At 46.0% G+C, this 19,325-nt stretch overlaps 1 protein-coding gene across 2 annotated transcripts in view; it reads left to right on the forward strand.

The window, feature by feature from the left end:
- Positions 1–17,244, forward strand: part of CIB2 (calcium and integrin binding family member 2) — a 36,498-nt gene extending 19,254 nt beyond the window's left edge. For both annotated transcript variants that reach the window (XM_043980055.1, XM_043980056.1), the window contains 4 exons: positions 7,002–7,113; positions 9,574–9,721; positions 13,532–13,727; positions 15,297–17,244. In XM_043980055.1, coding sequence (XP_043835990.1) covers positions 7,002–7,113; positions 9,574–9,721; positions 13,532–13,727; positions 15,297–15,318 — 478 coding nt within the window. In that variant the 3' untranslated portion in view covers positions 15,319–17,244. The remainder of the gene's footprint in view (positions 1–7,001; positions 7,114–9,573; positions 9,722–13,531; positions 13,728–15,296) is intronic.
- Positions 17,245–19,325: the final 2,081 nt, after the last annotated feature.

Below are 19,325 nucleotides of genomic sequence, written 5' to 3' on the forward strand. Positions count from 1 at the left end.
GTCTCTCTGCACCAGGCAAACTGTAAGGCTATGTGTTTCAGAGGACCAGCCTGCACTTGTAGATGGAGTTTCTCAAAATAATGAAACCTTAGGTCTAGAAACAAAAAAAGGGGAAAAAATCTCTGCTGAATGTGAGCTTAGAGGATTGGGAATTCAAAATTGGTGGAATTGGAGAAAAGAAGTCTGTTTAAATCGGCAAACATGACTTGCTTTGTGCCAAATCCTGAGGCTACAAAGACAAAAAGTGAAACGGTCCCTGCCTGCGGGAGGCTTACATTCTTTCAGGGGGGAGGGAAGGGACACAACATGAACTTGTGGAAGTAAAATGTACAAAGGACTTTTAAGAGATAGAGAATGCTAATAACTCGGAATTTTGAGGAATGCCTTGTGTTCTTGTGATGTCCGAGCTGTGCTTTGGAGGTTTCTGGGGATTCCGAGGAAGCTATGAGGAGGGAATTCTTTCCAGACGTGGGCACTGCCTGGGTAAAGGCAGGGCAATGGGAGATAATGGCATGGATAGGCACAGCAAGGGGACCATTTTGATTGGAAGGGAGAATGCATAAAGAGAAATAACATGAAATAAGATTAGGAAAACAGGTGGAAACCAGATCATGGGGAATTTTCAATGCCAAGGAGAGGTTTTTAAAATTTTATTCTAGAGGCAATAGGAAGTCATTGAAAATTGTAGGAGAGGAGGCTGGTATCAGATCTTTGTTTCGGAAATATTTTGGCCAAAGCTCTCCATGTGTCCCAAACCTGATACTGACTCCTGTCATATGATTGGGGGCATATGATCAGATCAGACCCCACTGACCTGTGGGATGAACCACGCCAGCTCTCCTAGTCTGCTTTGTGTTCAGCTCATCAAATTTCTCAGCAGACAAATCTTCATTCGGGTAATAAGTTTGATCTCCCCAGCCAGCTGCTTTGCTCTTGTCTCTCCATCAATCTGAGGAGGAAGATTTGGCAGCTTCCCCAGACAGGGATGAACAGGTGTCTGGTTCCACTTAACTATCAGTCTTTGAGGACCTCCAACTTGAAAGGAAGGCTAGTCATTGAATCAGAGACCTCTGCTGAAGGGGCTTTGGGCTAGATAGGCCAAGGACCCCTCCAAAGATGTCAGCCATAGATGTTTGGAAGATTGGTCATATGGAGTCGTGTTAATGGTGTGTGTGTTTCACTAAGAATGTTGTCAGGGGGTGGGGGCTGGGGGCAGCTAGGTAGCGCAGTGGATAAAGTGTCAGCCCTGGATTCAGGAGGACCTGAGTTCAAATTCGGCCTCAGATACTTGACACTTACTAGCTGTGTGACCCTGGGCAAGTCACAACCCCCATTGCCCTGGGGAAAAAAAAAAAGAATGTTGTCAGGGATTTGAGGAAAGTAATTTTGGTTGGGGCTAATCAGATGACTCACTTCCAGCAGTCCAAAGGTAGTGGGTGTGTGAGTTTGTGCCCAGATACGCCTGTGTACATGCTTGTACTTGGTGAAGGTCCCTATGCGAAAATCGATCCTTTTGCAACCAGGCTGCCCATTGGCAGATAGTCAGATAAGACCTATCCAAGTGCAGGGCAAACAAGAATAATAACAACTTTGTAGCACAGTGTCTAGAGAGCCAGGAAGATCTGAATGCAAGGCCCACCTTTGGTTCCTATTGGCTGGGTGACCCTGAATAAGTCAACCTCTCGGTACTCCCAGCAATGCTCTGAGACTCTAAGTTTCAGAGAAGGTGCCAGCTTGTCTTGGCAGAGGGCAAGCTTTTGCCACCAGTGAAATCACAGGTCTAGTCCCCATCTTCCTACCTCCCCATCCCTAAAATAATAGTGGCATAGAAAGCAGCCTAGTGAAGCAGAAACTAGGAGAAAGGAGGCCTGGATTCAAATCCCCACATGGCCACTTACTAGCTGTGTGACATATCACCTCTCCAAGCCCTCAGTTTCCTCATCTTTAAAATGGAGGTGAAAGGGACTGTGGTGTAGTAAATAGAGGGCCAGTTGCAGCGTCAGGAATCAATCGATCAGTAAGTATTTATTTAAATGCCTGTTATGTTCCAGAGACTGTGCCCGGGATACAAAGAATGAAGCAATCTACACTCAGGGTCGAGGGAGTTTACATTGTACTGGAGGGAGGGGAGGGAGAAGGGAGGGAAAAAGTGTCCCCAAAGTCATAGTGCACCTTAGAGCTATTACAACTTTCAGCCGCACTAAGTTTAACCTCTGACTTCGGGGACATCTGGTGCATACAGAATAAATGCAAATACGGAGGATTCTCATTCTCAGTAAATTCAAAGTAGTCTGGAAGGGAGGGCAGTAACTAAGCAGCTGGGGATCGTCAGGTGGTGCTCGAGCTGTGTCTTAGGGGAACAGGAGGAAGATCTGGGCTCAAGTCTTGCCTCTGTGTGGCCATGAACAAATCGCTTGCCCTCTCTGTGCCACAGGCACTTCTCGATGACTGTTAGGTTACAGATAAGTCGGCTACAGGCATCAGTAGAGGGACGTTTCCCAAACTGATGAAATCACAGGGTATTTTTTTTATTTTTGCAGGGAGTGGAAAATATTTGGGGCTAATGCTACCAACAGAATCTACCTCCAAGAGAGTTTTTTTTAAGTGAGGCAATTGGGGTTAAGTGACCTGCCCAGGGTCACACAGCCAGCAAGTATCAAGTGTCTGAGGCCGGATCCGAACTCAGGCACTCCTGACTCCAGGGCCAGTGCTCCATCCACTGTGCCATCTAGCTGCCCCCAAGAGAGTTTTGAGAAATATGGCTAGGTTAGAGTTTGGGGGTGGGTGGAGAAGAACTAGGACCTTTAGTAGCTGACAAAGTAAATATGAGTTAAAACACACAAATGCAAGCCTCGGCTGTAAGTGCCTCGAAGGAGGGAAGGGACATCCTTCTGTCTTCCATCTTGGTCTGACCACTGTGGACCACAAACTAGAGCATGTCCAGATGAGGGTGACTAAGATGCTGAGAAAATTTGCATGCCTTGCCCTATGAAGACTGGTCGAAGGAGCTGGGATGTGTTGAGCCTGGAGAAGAAGAAAAGCCTGGGGTCAGGGTGAGGGTAGGGAAATGAAATAATTATGATCTTCAGTCCTTTGAGGACAGTCTGCTTAGCCCCCAAAGGAAGAACTAGTAACAAGGTAGATGTTGAAGAGGCAGCTTGATAGACAAAAACATGTCCTAGAATTTAGAACTGTCCACCAGCTGAACAGGCTGCCTCAGGAGACAGTGTATGAATTCCCTGTGCCTGGATGTCTCATGCTGAAGGCAAGATAACCACTGTTTGGAGACTTTGGTGAGGGCACTTCTGGTCAGATTGGAATAAATAGCTTCTTACACTTAACTAGAAAGGATTTGAACCCAGAAGACTTGACTTTAAATGGCTCAGTGGAAAGAAGACTGAATTTGAAGGCTAAGAACCCAGATTCAAACCCTAGCCCTACCACATACTGCTTTGAGGAAATTTACTTATGTACTTCAGCTTCCTCACCTGTAAAATGAACGGGTTCAACTAGATGCTGTCTGAGTTCCCTTTTGGCTCTAAGATTATGAGCCAATTTAGTGTCCATGTGACCTTGGGCACATCCCTCCTCCTTTCCAGGCCTCCATTACTTCATCTATAAAATGGGACTAGGGGGCAACTAGGTGGCACAGGGGATAAAGCACCAGCCCTGGATTCAGGAGGACCTGAGTTCAAATCTAGCCTCAGACACTTGACACTTACTGTGTGACCTTGGGCAAGTCACTTAACCCTCATTGCCCTGCCAAAAGAAAAAAAAAGAAAGGAAGGAAGGAAGAAAGAAACCTAATTGGAACTAAAATGGGAGGTTTTTAAAATCAGAGGTTTTTAACTTGGGGGCCATGAATTTTTTAAATAAAGTATTTGGCTAACTATTTCATTATAATTTCTTTCCTTTGCAATCCTATACATTTCCCTTTATGTATTTAAAAACATCATTCTGAAAAGGGGTCCATCAGACTGCCCAAGGGGTCCATGACAAAAGATGGTAAGATCCCCTGGATATCTTAAATCCCTCCTACATCTAAAAGCATGAGTGTGGTCCCTTCTCACTCTGGGCCTCCGTGGTTGATTCATTGCCTCATTTGAGAATTAAGGCCGGACTTTCCTAAACCCAAATCAATCCAAATGCAGTAAAGCTGGTGGTGCAGGGGGTGAGATGAGACAGGCAGCCTCTTCAGTGGACAGCGAGCTATTGGCAGAAATCCTCGAGTGGGACCAGCCAATCTCCTCCCCCCATCTTTTTTCTTACTTCACTTGTTCTAGGCTGGGTTACTGAAGCCAGAACCATTTCTTAGGTTGGAGGAATTGGGACAACGGGTTTGGGCAGGGGTATAGAGGCCTTCTGCTACTGGGCAGTGACTTAGGGAGCAACATATTGATATCAGGAAATGCCAATGGACTGGAACTTCTTGTTGTTGGTCCTAAATTTTCCAAGAGGACCAATGACATCACGAGGGCAATGTCTTGACTTGTGCATGAAATAGACACAGGATTGTAGGGTTTGGAGAAGAAAGGGCTCTTGGAGATGCTCTGGCTCAGCCTCCTCATTTATAGATGCAGGGATATAGCAGTCTGCCCACAGCCACACTGGAAGTGAGTGATGAAGCAAGAATTTGAACCCAGATTCTCTGACCCCAGGGTTCTCCGGGCTGGGCTCCACTGCTTCCCTAGTGCTGTGGATGCTTTCAGGCAGGAAGAGACCCTGGGGTTTGGGCTGCAGGATGAGAAAATGAAGTGATCCGGGTCTTAAAGGAGGAAGATAATTTGGAGAAGACCAGAACATATGGCAGAAATCAGCTGCTAAAATGGGTCGGTTGTGTCTCAGCAGCTTTCTCTCAGTCCCTGAGAACTGTCCTTTCTCAATCCCTGGCAGCCAAATGGCTGGACTTCTTGGGCTGTGTCTGCTCCTGGCATCCCAGGAGCTGCTGCCTCAGCACATGCCAAGGAAGTGGCTCAGCCCTTGGTCCCACGATCTTCCCTGCTCAGAGTTCAATTTCACATTCCCAGTGACCGAGCTGCTGAAGCAGAAACTAAATATATAGCCTCTCTCCTTCCCTTCTCTCTCTCTCTCTCTCCCCCTCTCTCTCCTCCTCCCTCATTTCTTCCCCCCTCTCCATTTCTCCCTCTGAACTCCCCCTTTGGCTTTCCTAGCCCTGCGCTCTCCCAGTTCTCCCACCCCTCTGACAGTCCTTTCTTATTCTCTCTCTCTCTCTCTCTCTCTCTCTCTCTCTCTCTCTCTCTCTCTCTCTCTCTCTCTCTTTCTCTCTCTCTCTCCTTTCCTTCCTTGTCTCTAACATACTGGGCCTAACACCTGAAGCCCTCTGTCTCTCTCCTGTGCCTCCATCATCATCTTCTGTCTGCACATGACAGGCACCTTGGCCCTATGATGTTGGCTCTATGTGGTACCCAAGGAGTCCTCTCTCTGTCTCTCTCCATCTGTCTTTCTGCATTTCTTAGGGTGCTGCCCCCCTCCCGGTCTCCATGAATACTGGGTCTTTGCCCTTTTGCCATCAGAACTGCCTGGTACTTAAAGGCTGTATTCTTCCCTCAGCATGATTCAGATACCTTTAATGTTAGGTAACATTGGCATTCTCTGTGTTCTGAGAGTCTGGCTTCCATGTGGACTGGGTCTTCTTTTTTTTTTTTTTTTTTTTTGCGGGGCAATGAGGGTTAAGTGACTTCCCCAGGGTCACACAGCTAGTAAATGTCAAGAGTCTGAGGCCGGATTTGAACTCAGGTTTTCCTGAATCCAGGGCCAGTGCTTTATCCACTGCGCCACCTAGCTGTCCCCATGGGCTGGGTCTTCTGCCTTCACTAGGGGTCAGGAGCATCAAAGGAACCTCTCTTCTTTCCCATGGACCAGATAAGAAAGATGTGCTCTCAGAAGGGGAACTTCCTCCTTTCAGCAAACCAGGCCTGCCCCTGGAGGGCAGGACCATGGGTCAGAGAGGGGTCGGGGCTTCGACCATTCCTTCCTTCCACATGTCAGACCCTTGTAGCCCCTTCTCTCCTAAGGAATGGCCAACAGGTCAGAGTTCCCATTTCCTCTCTAGGCACAGGCACTGTTTTTCCCTAGGAGACTTTGTCCAGGGACAACTCGCGGACCCCATCTCTATGTTTTGGCTTCCTCCTTTGTAAAATGAGGGGATTGGACCAAATGATCTCCAAGGTCCCTCCCAACTCCATGCTGTAGTGAACAGAGATCTAGATTTGGAGTCAAGAAGACGTGGTCCCCTCAAATCCCACCTCTGACTCTTCCTACCCGGATGACCATGGTTTTCTCATTTGTAAAATGAGAGGGTTAGACTAGATGGTATCCCGGGTCCCTTTTAACTCCGTATCTATGACAACCTCTAAGAGAGAGGTTCTTCACCTTTTGGGGGTGTCATGGACCCCCTCCGGCAGTCTCATGAAGCCTATGGATCCCTTCTCAGAGTCACATGTTTTGCCTACATTCATAATGGAAGGAAATACTCAATTTCTGTTAGTTTACTGAAAATATAAATTTTTTTCACATCCAAGTGCATGGACTCCCTGAAATCTATCACCAGGAGTCTGTGGACCCCAGGTTAAGAACCCCTTCTCTATGGCAACTCCTTCTTATCTATGAAGTAAAAGGACTGGCTTTGGAATTGGAGGATGTGGGTTCAAATTCCACCTCTGAGGCATACTACCTGAGCCACTTTGGGCAAGTAACTCTTGAAGAGATTGGACCCAATGGCTCTGAAGTCCCTGTCACACTTGAGATCTGTGATCCTCTAGTCTGAAGTTCCCTATGCTATAAAAACCACAGAGCCCCCAGTATTCCCATGTAGAATGAGGGGGATAAATGTGGGAACCTCTAACGTCCCTTCTGGCTCTTAAGACACTGTTTTGGGGGTACCATGTTTGCTCTGGGGATCGCTGAAGACTCAGCCCATAGGTGTGTGAGGGGACCCGAGATTCATCATCTGAGGCTGCCATCTTTTGGTTGCTTTGCAGGTTGCATGCCCGATACTACGAGCTAGCGCCCAACATCGTGCCCATGGACTATCGAAAGAACCCTATCGTCACCGTGCCCATGTCGGTCATCATACAAATGCCGGAGTTCAAGGTACTCTTAAGGTTTTCTATGGGAGAGAGACATAAAGACAATCTTTGTGCTCTCCCAGGCTAGCCCACCAATGGATTGGGGGGGGGGCAGTAGAGAGCCATGATGCTGTCATTGATTCGGCTCATTCTTCCTCTGGAAGACTACATTCTAGGCAACTGGCCAACTGGCTATTCCTTGAATACAGCATTCATTTCCCATTTCTGTGCATTTGAATAAGTCCTTTGCAGTGCCAGGTATGCATTCCTTCATTCTGCCTCTTGGGATCTTTGTCTTCCTTTAAGACTCAGCTTAGGGGGCAGCTAGGTGGCACAGTGGATAAAGCACTGGCCCTGGATTCAGGAGGACCTGAGTTCAAATCCAGCCTCAGACACTCGACACTTACTAGCTGTGTGACCCTGGGCAAGTCACTTAACCCTCATTGCCCTGGAAAAAAAAAAGACTCAGTTTAGGTACCATGAAGCTTCCATGAAGACCACCTCTCCTTCTGTTAGTGGTCTCTTCTCCCTCAGTGTTCATTCTTTTATACTTAGTTTTAAACATGCATATTACTACCAATGTAAGCTTGGTGAGGTGTGGTTCATTTTTGTCTTTGTATCTTGAGTACCCAGTACACAGTGCTTTGTACACAGTAAGTACTTAATAAATGTTTTGTTGAAATGAATTGGGTTTCTCCCCTCCTCCCTGCTTCTCTTTCTCTTTCTTCCTTCATCATCTAGTTGGGGAGATGAAATATAAGAGATAGACTTGTTAGGAAGGTCTTCCTTATGTGAACTGAAAATTATATCAGTGAAGGTGGTGCAGTGGATAGAGTACTGGCCCTGGAGTCAGGAGGACCTGAGTTCAAATCTGACCTCAGACACTTAACACTTACTAGCTGTGTGACCCTGGGCAAGTCACTTAACCCCAATTGCCTCACTAAAAAAATAAATAAATAAAATTGAAAAAAAAATTTATATCAGTGAGGTAGGAGGTAGCAAAGGACCTGGGTTCAAATCGTGGCTCTGTCACTAACTAGATGTGGAACACCAAGCAAGTCACTTAACCCCTCTGAGACACTGTTTCCTCCTCTGCAAAGTTCCCTTCCAGCCTATGATCTCGTGAGCCTAATGAAAAGAGCCCCTCTCTTTCTCACCAAAATGTACTTGTGTATGTGTCAGCCAGATACCCAAATAAGCATAATACAAGATAGAAAGGGGAGGGGGTGTGTGGGGGGGTCCAGAGCCTGGAGCAGATGGTGAGGTTGAGTCCAGGAGGGCTGGCGTCATTTATCTGAGGCCACAGAGCTGGTGGGTGGCCGAGCCAAGGCTGAAATCCCAGCCTTTCTGCCCTTCAGTCTAGGGCTTTTTTTTCTGCAGAAGAGGCAAGTATAAGACAGAAAAACAGAGCTTCCTGATGATCAGAGCTTAGATATAGAGATATATAACATATGAGCAAAGCAGAAGCACAGTAGCTAAAAAGGAATGGGAGATGTGCAAAGTTAGAGACGTCTCCATTCCAAATGTTCATATGGACTATTTGTGCCTGAGCCTTCCAAGTTCGTATTGGTCTGATTAGCCACAGTTGGACTCACTGTCCTTTGACCCCAACATAGTGATCATCTTGGTCCTCTTCAAGAAGGAAGGACAACCACCAACCAACATGCAAACACACATAATACAATATACTTATATGTATGTACATGTGTTTATATGTATGTTTATATATTGATTTTGGGGGGCAGGGCAATGAGGGTTAAGTGACTTGCCCAAGGTCACACAACTAGTAAGTGTCAAATGTCTGAGGCCAGATTTTAACTCAGGTCCTCCTGAATACAGGGCTGGTGCTTTATCTACTGCACCACCTAGCTTCCCCCTATATATTGATTTTTTTTTTTCGGGGCAATGGGGGTTAAGTGATTTGCCCAGGGTCACACAGCTAGTAAGTGTCAAGTGTCTGAGGCCAGATTTGAACTCGGGTACTTCTGAATCCAGGGCTGGTGCTTTATCCACTGCGTCACTTAGCTGTCCCTATATATTGATTTAAAAATATATTTATGTAGGTTTTTTTTTTTCCTACCAGACCCATGCTTTATTTATCTAAGGGTCTCCTGGTCAGGAGTTCCTTCTTCCCAAGCAGATTCCTACCTGCACAGGTCTAAGAGGTTAAGTGACTTGTCCAGGGTCACACAGCCAATAGTATTTGAACCCATATCTTTCTGACTCTGAGGCCAACTCTGTCCATTATCCTACACTGCTTTCTCTCTGTCTATATGTAGGTGTACACATACATGTACACACATGCATGTACACAAAGGGTTAGAAAGAGATATAAAGTGAAGGCTAAAGCTATACAGACATGACCAGCAAAAGAAATAATATTTTCAGAAGTGGAGGAGGAGAGAGACAGAGACAGAGACAGAGAAGTTGACAAGTTCTAAGTGAGTGTGCATGTGTTCCTACCCATGCTTTCTAATTTCCACAGGAGAATCCCTTCAAGGAGAGAATTGTGGCATCTTTCTCTGAGGACGGTGAGGGGAATCTCACTTTCAATGACTTTGTGGACATGTTCTCAGTCCTCTGTGAGTCAGCACCTAGGGAACTCAAAGCGAGCTATGCCTTTAAGATCTATGGTAAGTAGTACCCAGCTCATCATCACTGGCGTCCAAGGCAGACTAGAACCCAGTGTGCAGGGAGCAGGTCCTTGCCTTGGAGTTTCTTGTGCTAAACCTTCTGGGCTTGGAAGGAGACATTCAAAGACTCCCTAATGCTGTCTGGAGGCAGGTTGGATGCTCTGCCCAGACTGAGCCAGACCAGGCAACTTGAGCCACTGGCCCACATGTTTCCCCACTCCCTACCCCCAGACAACACCAGCCAACTGTGTTCATGTCTGCCTTTGATTCCACTGGGGACATGGGAGTGTCTCTTTTGAGGGGGAGGATCCAGGCCAGGGAATAGGACCTATTCTGGACATAACAATCTTTGGAAAGTTTGAATAGCCTGCTTCCCTATTTGAAATACTTCTCTCCCCTACTCTCATGGAAGATTCAATTTAACAAACTCTTACCAAGTGCCTAATATGATTGAGAGACAGCATGGTATCGTGGGTAGAGGGTTGACTTTAGAGAAGGAGTCAGGAAGACCTGGGTTCAAATCCTACCTCAGACACTTAACTAGCTGTGTGAACCTGGGAAAGTCATTTAACCCTGCTTGCCTCAGTTTCCTTATCTGTAAGATGAGCCAAAAAAGGAAATAGCAAATCACTCCAGTCATGAAGAGTCAGACATAGTTCAACAACAACAACAGCAAACATTGTATAACCAAGTAGTAACAGTGATAACTAACATTTATATAGTATTTACTGTGTGTCAGGCACTGTACAATTAACCTCTCACTTGATCCTCAAAACAACCTTGCAAGAGAGATGCTATTTATTATCCCTAATTTTACAGATGGGGAAACTGAGGAAAACAGAAGCTGAGTGACTTGGCCAGGGTCACACAGGTAGTGTCTGAGTGTAGATTTGAACTCAGGTCTTCCTGACTCCAGGCCCAGTACTCTATCCGCTGAGCCACTTTAGCCATTATAAAAGGGACACTATGATAAAGACAAGGCAAGAGACCCAGGAAAAAGCCTATGAAGGGAAATTTGCTTTCAGCTGTGGAAGCCAGGCAAGGCTTGAAGGTGGGGGTAGCTCTTGAGTTGGTCCTTAAAAAAAGGAAAGTCAATTATCAACAGCTGGACCTTAAAGGAAGAGATCTCAGTAGTGGGAGGGCAGGTCCAGCTGAGGGAGTCCTAGAGGAGACCAGCAGAAATTCAATCTATGGCACTGGTGGAAGGTAAGCCTCAGTGAGGAGGAGAAGCTCTTCTGTGACTGTAGAGGAAGAGGAGAGAGGGTTGGAGATGATGCTCAGGAGAGCAGAGGGAGCTGGTGTAAGATGGTCTCAGTTTGCTCCCCAAGGGAGGATGCTGAGTTATCTGGCATAGGGGTGTGATATATGGAGCCAGCCCAAGAAGAGAAGAGGGAACAGTGGGTACAGATATCAGCTTCACATCGAGAGCAAATGCCTGCTAACAAGAGCTATCTCAAAGTAGAATGGGCAGCCTTAGGACATTCTCAGTTGGACCCTGAGAGATCTCTGGTTAGGGATGTTGGAGAACGGGATTTCTTCTGGGGAGACTAGATGATGTTGAATGCCCCTCCTGTCTGTCACTGAGGCGCTTGTGATAGAAACTCCAGTTTCAGTTAATCAGTTACATGGAAGCAACCCTCCAGTCTTCAAGCATTTATTAAACAGCTCCAGTGTGCCCAGCACTAAGAAAAAATCCCAGTAGTCCACATGCTCAAGAAGCAGATATGAGGGGATGGGGGTGAGCTGAGCTGGGTGGAGGCGCTAACTTTTTTTTTTAATTAATAAAGTATTTTATTTTTTTCCCCATTACATGTAAAGATTGTTCTCAACTTTTGTTTATACAAGCTTTACAATTTCAGATTTTTCTCCCTCTCTCCCCTCCCTCCCCCCTCCCCTAGACAGCAGGTAATCTGATATAGGTTTTATATACATATACACATAATAACATTAATCCTATTTCTGCATTAGTCCTGTTATAAGAGCAAAAATCAGAGCAATAATGAAAAACCTCGAAATAGAAAAAAACAACAGCACCAAAAAACAAAAGAAATAGTATGGTTCATTCAGCTTCTATACTCCACAGTTCTTTTTGAGGCACTAACTTTTGAGGTGAACTTTGAAGGAAATGAAGAATTCTGAGACAGAGATGAGGGAGCGCATTCTGGCACCCCCAGGCACAGGAAATGATTTGTCCAAGATTCAACAAATATTAACAAGGGGGAGGCCTTACTAAGAGGGAAGAGTGAGGGGTGATCACATAGATCACCCAGTGCAGGCACATTTGACTCCACAGAGTTAGGTTGCTTTTTAGAAAGGAATATGTCGGTTGTTGTGATGGGTTTAGGGAAGGGGCATATGACTCTCTCTCTTTCTCTGTGTTCCTCTCTCCGTACCTTTCTCTCTTTCTCTCTGTCTCTGTCTCTCTATCTCTGTCTTTCTCTGTCTGTCTGTCTCTCTCCCTCTGTCTCTGCCTCTTTCTCTCTGTCCCTCTCTGTGTATCTCTCTGTCTGTCTGTCTGTCCATCTCTGTCTCTCTGTCTCTGTCTGTCTCTCTCCCTCTGTCTCTGTCTCTCTCTTTCTCTGTGTTCCTTTCTCTGTACCTCTCTCTCTGTTTCTCTGTCTCTTTGTCTCTGTGTGTGTCTATCTCTCTTTCTCTGTGTCTCTTCGTCTCTCTCTGTCTCTCTCCTTCCCTCAGACCAAGAGGTTAAATTCTTATTTGATGAGCTTGTCCTCTGCCATGGCCAAGATGTAATATTTCTGAAGTCAAACCCAATCCCATCAGCCTGCCTGTGTTTCAGGCTCTGAGAGTTTCATGCATTGTTCCATTTACCCACTAGAGGGCAAGATAAATGCTTATAATGTTGGAGAAATCACTGGGGTAACAGACTGTCAGAGGTGGGAGGGACCTTAGAACTTGGACTATCAGAAGTAAGAGAGCAGAGGTGAGAGGGAAAGATAGGTGGTATAAGTATTCTTATCTATCTAATAGATGTGGAAACAAGGATTAGAGAGACTTTGTGACTTGCCCGCGGTTGCCCAGTTGGCAGAAAGAATCCAGACCAGAAGGCAGGTCTCCTGCCTCTAAATCTAGGGCACTTTATTTGTCTGCAGTTCCCAGAATCGTTTCCAAGACCAGAAGTCAGTGTAGCTTTCTACAAGGGGCCGTCCAGGTAGCTGGACTTCTAGATTCCGAGACTGTTAGAGCCAGAAGGAACCAGCTGCCATCTTCCTGCTTCCCTCCATTATTACAGAAACAGAAACTGAGGCCTACAGCGGCAAAATTATTTATCCAAGGTTACATCCAGCAAGTAAACCAGAAGTAGAGGATAAATGCAGGTCTTTTGGAATGCAGGCCAGTGTTGTGGGGTTTTTTGTTTTTTTTTCAAATATCCCAGGGTATACCAAAAACAGAAACTGTTTCTAGTATTTCTTTGGGACCTAGTGAATTATTTACCAGAATCCTGAGGAATTACATTAAGGTCATACCAAAAGTGATGATGTATCAGGAATCCAAGGATCAGCATTTTCAGAATCAACAATGAAAGGCCTCAAAGACTTCTTTTTTTTTTTGTTTTCGTTTTTTTTGCGGGGCATTGAGGGGTGGTTTTTTTTGTGTGTGGGGGCTTATGGGGGTTAAGTGACTTGCCCAAGGTCACACAGCTAGTAAGTGTCAAGTGTCTGAGGCCAGATTTGAACTCAGGTCCTCCTGACTCCAGGACCGGTGCTCTATCCACTGCACCACCTAGCCGCCTTGATGATGATGATGATGATACAGTGATGGGACTGATCCTCTCTGTCTGTCCCTGAGTAGACTTCAACAATGACAACTTCATCTGCAAGAAAGACCTGGAGCTGACCCTGGCCCGACTAACCAAGTCGGAACTGGAGGAGGAAGAGGTGGTTCTTGTGTGTGATAAGGTCATTGAGGAGGCCGATCTGGATGGAGATGGAAAACTCAGCTATGCAGACTTTGAAGATATGATTGCTAAGTCCCCTGACTTTCTGAGGTATGGAAAAGCCCTTGGGATTCGAACCCAGGTCTTTCCTGACTCCAAGTCCAATGCTTTTCCCACAATGCTCCACTATCCTTTAGCCTCTAGAGACTTGGACTTTTCTCCTCCATAACCTCAATATGACTCCTCAAACAGACCTAAACTTAGAGCTGAACTGCCCCTGCCCTTTGGGAAGCTGGCTTAAAGTCCAGTCTCCACTGTCCACTGAGCCACTTAGAACATGTGTTCAAATAAATAATATTTTTACTAAAATCCATTCCAGTTCCCCTAGGCAAATGCAATTCCTTAGGAAGTTAAAAGCCACCAGGAAGGAGGTTCCCTGGAATCTCAGGAACTTCCTACCAAAGTACTAAGAACCCTACCTTCGCATTCTTCTTGCCCATCTTAGGACTGGATCAATCTACCTGGACTGACACAGGATGATATCAACTAGGGACTTCTCCCAGAGATCAGATTAGATAATATTTGTAAAGTGTGGAGCACAGTGCTCGGCACATAGTAGGTGCCTAATAAGTGTTTATTCCATACATCCATTCCAGAGTGAAGCATCTTCCATAGCCTTAGTAATGGAGGGAGCTCAAGTAGGATGAGCTCCAATAGGCAACAGATGTAAAAAAACAATGCCCACCCCTACCTACCTCCTGGGTCCAGCCTCCTTCTCCTCTGGGTGCCTAGAAGTCTGTGTCTGTTGGCGTTGAGATGTTTTTCTCTATTATCTCTAGTCTGGCTGTCCAGGGGATCCGGGTTCTTTTCCTCCCTCTAATAATCGCATCTATTTAACACTTTATAAAGCTCTTTATGGGAGTTGGTCCATCTGATCCCCTCAACAATCCTGTGAGCTCAGTATGACTATTTTCTCCATTTCACAGAGGTGGGGATTTCAAAGGGGTTAGTTAAGCAGCCTTTAAACAGGGGACCGGAAATAACTCAGTGAATCTGCATTAGAATTGGGCTTCAGGGGGCAGCTAGGTGGCACAGTAGATAAAGCACCAGCCCTAGATTCAGAAGGAACTAAGTTCAAATCCAGCCTCAGACACTGGACACTTACTAGCTGTGTGACCCTGGGCAGGTCACTTAACCCTCATTGCCCTGAAAAAAATAAATAAAAATAAAAAAGGGAGAGGAAATCTCCTTCAGAATTGGACTTCAAATCCAGGGCTTCCGACTCCCAAGTCTTCCTACTGTGCTTCAGCAACAGTGTACTGTGTGACCTCTGTAAAATGCAGGAGTCATGCCTAAGCACCCTTCTAGCTCTGGCATCCTCTGATTCTATAATTAAGCTAACGTTTTCTTTTTTTCTTCTTTTTTTTTTTTTGTGAGGGGCAATGGGGGTTAAGTGACTTGCCCAGGGTCACACAGCTAGTAAATGTCAAGTGTCTGAGGCCGGATTTGAACTCAGGTCCTCCTGAATCCAGGGCTGGTGCTTTATCCACTGCGCCACCTAGCTGCCCCTAAGCTATCATTTTTTTACCCTCTGATTATGGCCTCTTGCCTCAAAGGTCCTCTTTACCTCCCCTAACCCTGGCCCCACTCTTTCCCTCTGACATCTCTGTTTCTCCACAGCACTTTCCACATTCGGATTTGAAGCTACCCATCAGGCCACTGGAGATGACATCAGCTCAGCCCAGGCACCTGTGAGAGTCCCCCAGGGCTCTCCTTTCAGAGAGAAGGATTTCTACAGGCACATGCTGTTGGCAAAAGGCGTGGCTTCCTGTGGTTTTTACACCTGTGAAATTTTATTAAGGCCCTATCAGCAAAAAACAAACACAAACCCAACATGAGAAAAGCTAACAATGACCAACTCACCTCCCAGGAGGCTCCCATCTGTCTCCCATGTGCTCTCAAGATCTTACACTCTCACAGCTTTCTCTCCCAGACAGAAGATGCTCTCAGCCAGCCAGGGTGCTGGGCCTGGCACCGATCTCTGTACAGCTGCCTGTGTGGAGGGCTCACAGGCGGGCGACCGTGTCTTGATTCCTGGCCTAAGGTCTGCTGATCCATTGGCTCTCCAGTGGAGGCCAAGCTGGGTCTAAATGTGTTCTGCCTTGGGAAATGAAGACAGGCATGAGGATGGCTATACCTTTTCCTCCTCAAACCTCCTCAAAGAACCAAAGAGGGAAAGGAGAAAAATGTCCTTTAAAAAAATGAGTTTCACTCTGTTGAAGGGTGGCAAGATTTCTGAGAAGCATAGGAGTGAGCACAAAAGGAAAAAATAGGGAGGAGGTTTTGAATCAGCTATGCAATCTTTCTCGTTGAATGCCTGTTTTCAGCTCTGCCTTTCTCCCTTTTCCACCAGACACTGCCACCCCCTCTCTGGGCTTGGCCCAGGCTGCACTGCCGCTTGCCTCTGGCAGTCAATGGAAGGGCTCCGTCACTCTTACTGCATCACTTGTCCCCATTAAATACTCTGACTGATCTGACCATGACTAAAGGGTATGTGGACCTTGGCTCCATTATTCATTCATTTGGAAAATTGACAAGCACTTTCCAAGCCACCCCCCTCCCCCACTGGGCTAGGTACTGCCCGGGGCTACAAGAAAAAAACAGGAGTTTACATTCTATGGGGGAAGGACAGCCTTGTGTGTGTACATAAATATACAAAAAATAAATACAGAAATAACCTTTGGGGAGAAGGCACTAGCATTTGGGAGAATTTTTTTAAAAATTAAAAGGTCATGTTTGAACCTAACATTGAAGAAATCTAGAGATTCTAAAAGGCAGGGGGTATATTCCAGGCACAGAGAACAGCCTGTGCAAAGGCTGAATGATGGGAGATGAAGTATCATGGATGAAGAACCAGTTTGGCCAAACTGTAGATTTCATGAATGGGGGGTGGGTAATAGATGATAAAGCAGGAAAGGTAAGGTGAAGTCAGGCTGTGAAAGGCCTCAGATGCCAAACAAGAATTGATATTTGATTCTGGAAGCAACAGGTAGCCATTTGGGGTTTTCTATGTTGGGACCTAAACACTAGGTCTATTACGTTGGCAGCTCTGTGCATGAAGGATTGGAGTGGGGAAAGACTTAAGTCAAGGGCACCAGCTTGGAAGCTATTGCAATAATCAAGAGGTGATGAGAGCTTGAGCTAAGTTGGTGGCTATTTGGAGGGGAGAAAGGGATGGGTGGGAGGATATGGAAGGAGAATTGACCAGACTTGGCCACTGATAAGAAAAAAGGAGTGGGGGGAGAAAGGAATTGAAGATGAATTCAAGGTTTCAGATCTGGGGGGCTAGGAGGGTGGTAGTGTCCTCAAAAGAGACAAGGAAGTTCAGAAGAGCAGCGAGTCTGGAGAGAAAGATGAGTTCCATTTTGGACTTCATTTTGAAATGCCTACAGGACATCCTCTTGGAAATGTCCAGTAAGCAGCTGGTGATTTCACAAAAATTTATTATGCATCTACTGTGTACCAAGGCTCTGAGCCCATGGGAATATAAAAAATGTAGGAAGCTATTTCTTGCATGGTATTATTTGAGAAGGTCCACCATTAAAGGTTTATCCCTTTGGCTTAAGTATCACCCTCTCTATACTCTTCCTTAAAAAAATGCAAATTCCACCTCCTACCCCAGGAGTGGAAATTTACTTCATCCCATTTCTTTCTGATGGATATGATATAATCCCCCGGCTCCTGTGGCAGGGGTCAGAGACTTGGGGGTGGGGGAGGGGGGGACATTCTTCCCATGCTTCTACAAATAAAGGCTCACCCTAAGGGCAAACCCAGTCCTCTGAGGATCTCTACTGAGTTCTCCATAGACTGCCCAGGAATCAACACCGACATACCTCCACAAACACACACACACACAGACACTCTCAGATGCAGGATATTGCCCCTCCCCAGTCACATTCATCAACTACTCATGATTCATGCTACTGCAAGAGGGATGAGCATGTTCCTTTGTGTGTGCACCATTTACCTTTCTGTGAAAAGGAAGGTAAAGGTTTTTTCACCATCTGTTCTCTAGAGCCTTGATGGGAAATTATTGTACTTAATTTAAGAGAAGAGATCCTTGTGGGCTAAAATCATGGGGGCTGGGGGGAGTTCCATGGAGGACTTCAGGCTTGAACTGGGCTTTGATGCTCTAAGTCACTGATCCAGAGTCATCCCCTTCCTATCATAGACTGAGGGGTGGAAGAGCTCTGGGACAATTGGCCTCATGATTGACCAGGTTCAGTTCATTCCCAGGAATGTTTATTAAGCAACTGTGGTGTTCCAGGTGCTGTTCTAGGTACTGAAGGCACAGAGACCAAGATGAAATAGCCTAGGTCTCAAGGAGTTTATATTCTACTACTTCATCAATTTCCAAGCTCCGCAGTCACTGGAGTCCAGCTGTCTGAGGTTGCCTGGTCTGCAGTAAGCCCTGGGGCCTGAGCTCTCAGTCTGAAGGGCTTGAGAGGATCTTGCGGGCACTCCTCAGATGGCCCACATGCAGTGACGCTGAAGGGGTGTTTTATTTGGAAGGGAAGGCTGTCTTCCATAGGTGCCCAGAATGGAAGGCTGTCTGTCATTTTAGGCTCCTAAAACTATCATGGGAATTTATAATCCTATAGCCCATTAAAATTTACAATGTACTTTCCTCATATCAACCCTATTGGAGGGTGTGTGTGTGTGTGGGGGGGGTGGTCATAGGTAGGTAGGTAGTACAACTGTTGTTGGCTAGCTAACTTCCCCAGGATCACACAGCTGATTGGGATGTCAGGGGCTCCAAATCAGACTCATGGAGTGCAAACACAGGATTTTTTTTTTTTTTTGCGAGGCAATGAGGGTTAAGTGATTTGCCCAGGGTCACACAGCTAGTAAATGTCAAGAGTCTGAGGTCGGATTTTAACTCAGGTCCTCCTGAATCCAGGACCAGTGCTTTATCCACTGCACCACCTAGCTGCCCCCAAACGCAGGAATTCTTAAAGTGATGTCTTAGCAAATCTCATTTTGCCAACATCTGCCTCATGACTTTCTAGGAGCAGACAAATTTTAAAGGGGACAGGTTTCTCTTGGGAACCCCCCCCCAATCCATCTTCCTCTTCAATGCCCAAGTAATGAGTGTGTGCTTTGGGGATTCAAATTCATTTTAAGAAAGCCCTTAGCATGGGGGGAGGGGGGAGAGGGATAACAACTACCATATATTTTTTCCTGGTCACTTGTCATTTTGCATTTTCTATATGATATTCTTCAATTCAATAGAGAACCAAATTGTTACATAGTGTTTGGGACAAACTGCCTCAGTTTATCCAAATAACTTGAGGAGACCACCAAGTCAAGCAGAGACAGATTTATTACATCCTCATGAGGACAGGCAAAACCCAATTACACATTGAAGTCTTGCAAAGATATGCCCAATCCTCTAGGTTTTTATAGTAATCTTGAAAAGGACTGTCCCCATGTACACCTAGGGTGGATGAGCTCACAATCTAACATCCAATCCTGTCTCACCCAAGATGTGTACCCAGCTCGTGATCATGTATGGAGACATGTCCAAGAACAAAGGGGAGAAGGGGAAGGGGTACATCTGAGGAATGTCAAAGAAAGAGGGAGGCAGAAATCACTCCCTTATCTGACTGCAATTTATCATGACAGGGACTGGGATTCCGACATGTGAGA

This window comes from Dromiciops gliroides, chromosome 2, assembly GCF_019393635.1.
Source record: "Dromiciops gliroides isolate mDroGli1 chromosome 2, mDroGli1.pri, whole genome shotgun sequence".
NCBI classification, from domain to species: domain Eukaryota; kingdom Metazoa; phylum Chordata; class Mammalia; order Microbiotheria; family Microbiotheriidae; genus Dromiciops; species Dromiciops gliroides.